Source organism: Cyprinodon variegatus, unplaced genomic scaffold, assembly GCF_000732505.1.
Source record: "Cyprinodon variegatus isolate N-32 unplaced genomic scaffold, C_variegatus-1.0 Scaffold705, whole genome shotgun sequence".
In the NCBI taxonomy this organism is placed as follows: domain Eukaryota; kingdom Metazoa; phylum Chordata; class Actinopteri; order Cyprinodontiformes; family Cyprinodontidae; genus Cyprinodon; species Cyprinodon variegatus.
The window spans coordinates 247,978-248,876 of record NW_015151158.1 but is presented as its reverse complement, the minus strand read 5'-3'; the positions used below and the strand labels follow the sequence as shown (position 1 = coordinate 248,876).

Here is an 899-nt window from a genome sequence, read left to right as displayed (position 1 = left end):
AACAAAGACATGGAAGCACCAGAACGTAGTTTATATAATAAAATGACTAATTTAATGGATGCATCTGGGTCAGATCAACAGCATTATCTGGTTTTACAGCAGGCCGCCTGTTATTCCTTATTTAGATAAGAGATAAGAGAGCGAGGCGTCATGATGAGGAGCAGATAACTTTTTCACATTGAAGTTCAAAGATCCACCAAAACATCTAATGTTCTTACTTAAATAAAATCATCCATCATGTATAAATACAGCATTTTAATTTACTTTCTGCTTCTTTTCTCCTCTTTCATCGATATGACAGGTTTTATTGCAGAAAACAGATTCTTAGAGTGAAAATCAGACCAAAGTCCACATCTGCCCCGCTTACGTAATGCAGGATTATGTCGACTTGAAGCGAACCACGTAGCCTGAGGAAGGCAGCATAAATGAAGCCGGCTGCCCAGCGCCTGCGTTCCTTTCTTCAGGGGAGATCAAACACAAAACATGCAGTCGATTATTTCACGGAACGGGTTGGAGACTCCAGAGCCTGTGAAGGCAGAAGTTAAAGGTCAGAACAGCTCGGGTTTTAGAGGAGAGCTCCGTCTGAGCTGTCATGCTGGATTTAATCCCTAAGTTCTAAGAGTTTATATGATGTTGATTTAACTATTAAACGGTGAAGTGAAGATGTTAGGCTCCAGCTCAGGTGTTCAGCTGAGGATGGAAGCAGACAGAGCGCTGATGAAGGTACAGCTGCAGGATGCCGGGGGGGAAGGAGATCAGGAGTTGGTCCTCAAACCGTCACCTGAGGTCAGGATGCAGATCCAGGTGTCTGATGGATCCTGATGGATGACGCACTGGAAAAAATCTAAATCTAGATAATTTATTCTTAAAATAAGTGCATTTATTCTTGAATTGAGCAG

General features: G+C 42.3%; 1 protein-coding gene across 1 annotated transcript in view; it reads left to right on the top strand.

Annotated features, from left to right (window-relative positions):
- Positions 1-415: 415 nt before the first annotated feature.
- The window catches only part of LOC107097534 (beta,beta-carotene 15,15'-monooxygenase-like), a 10,352-nt gene continuing 9,868 nt past the window's right edge, over positions 416-899 (top strand). Inside the window, exon 1 of the mRNA XM_015394702.1 lies at positions 416-547. Coding sequence (XP_015250188.1) covers positions 484-547 — 64 coding nt within the window. The 5' untranslated portion in view covers positions 416-483. The remainder of the gene's footprint in view (positions 548-899) is intronic.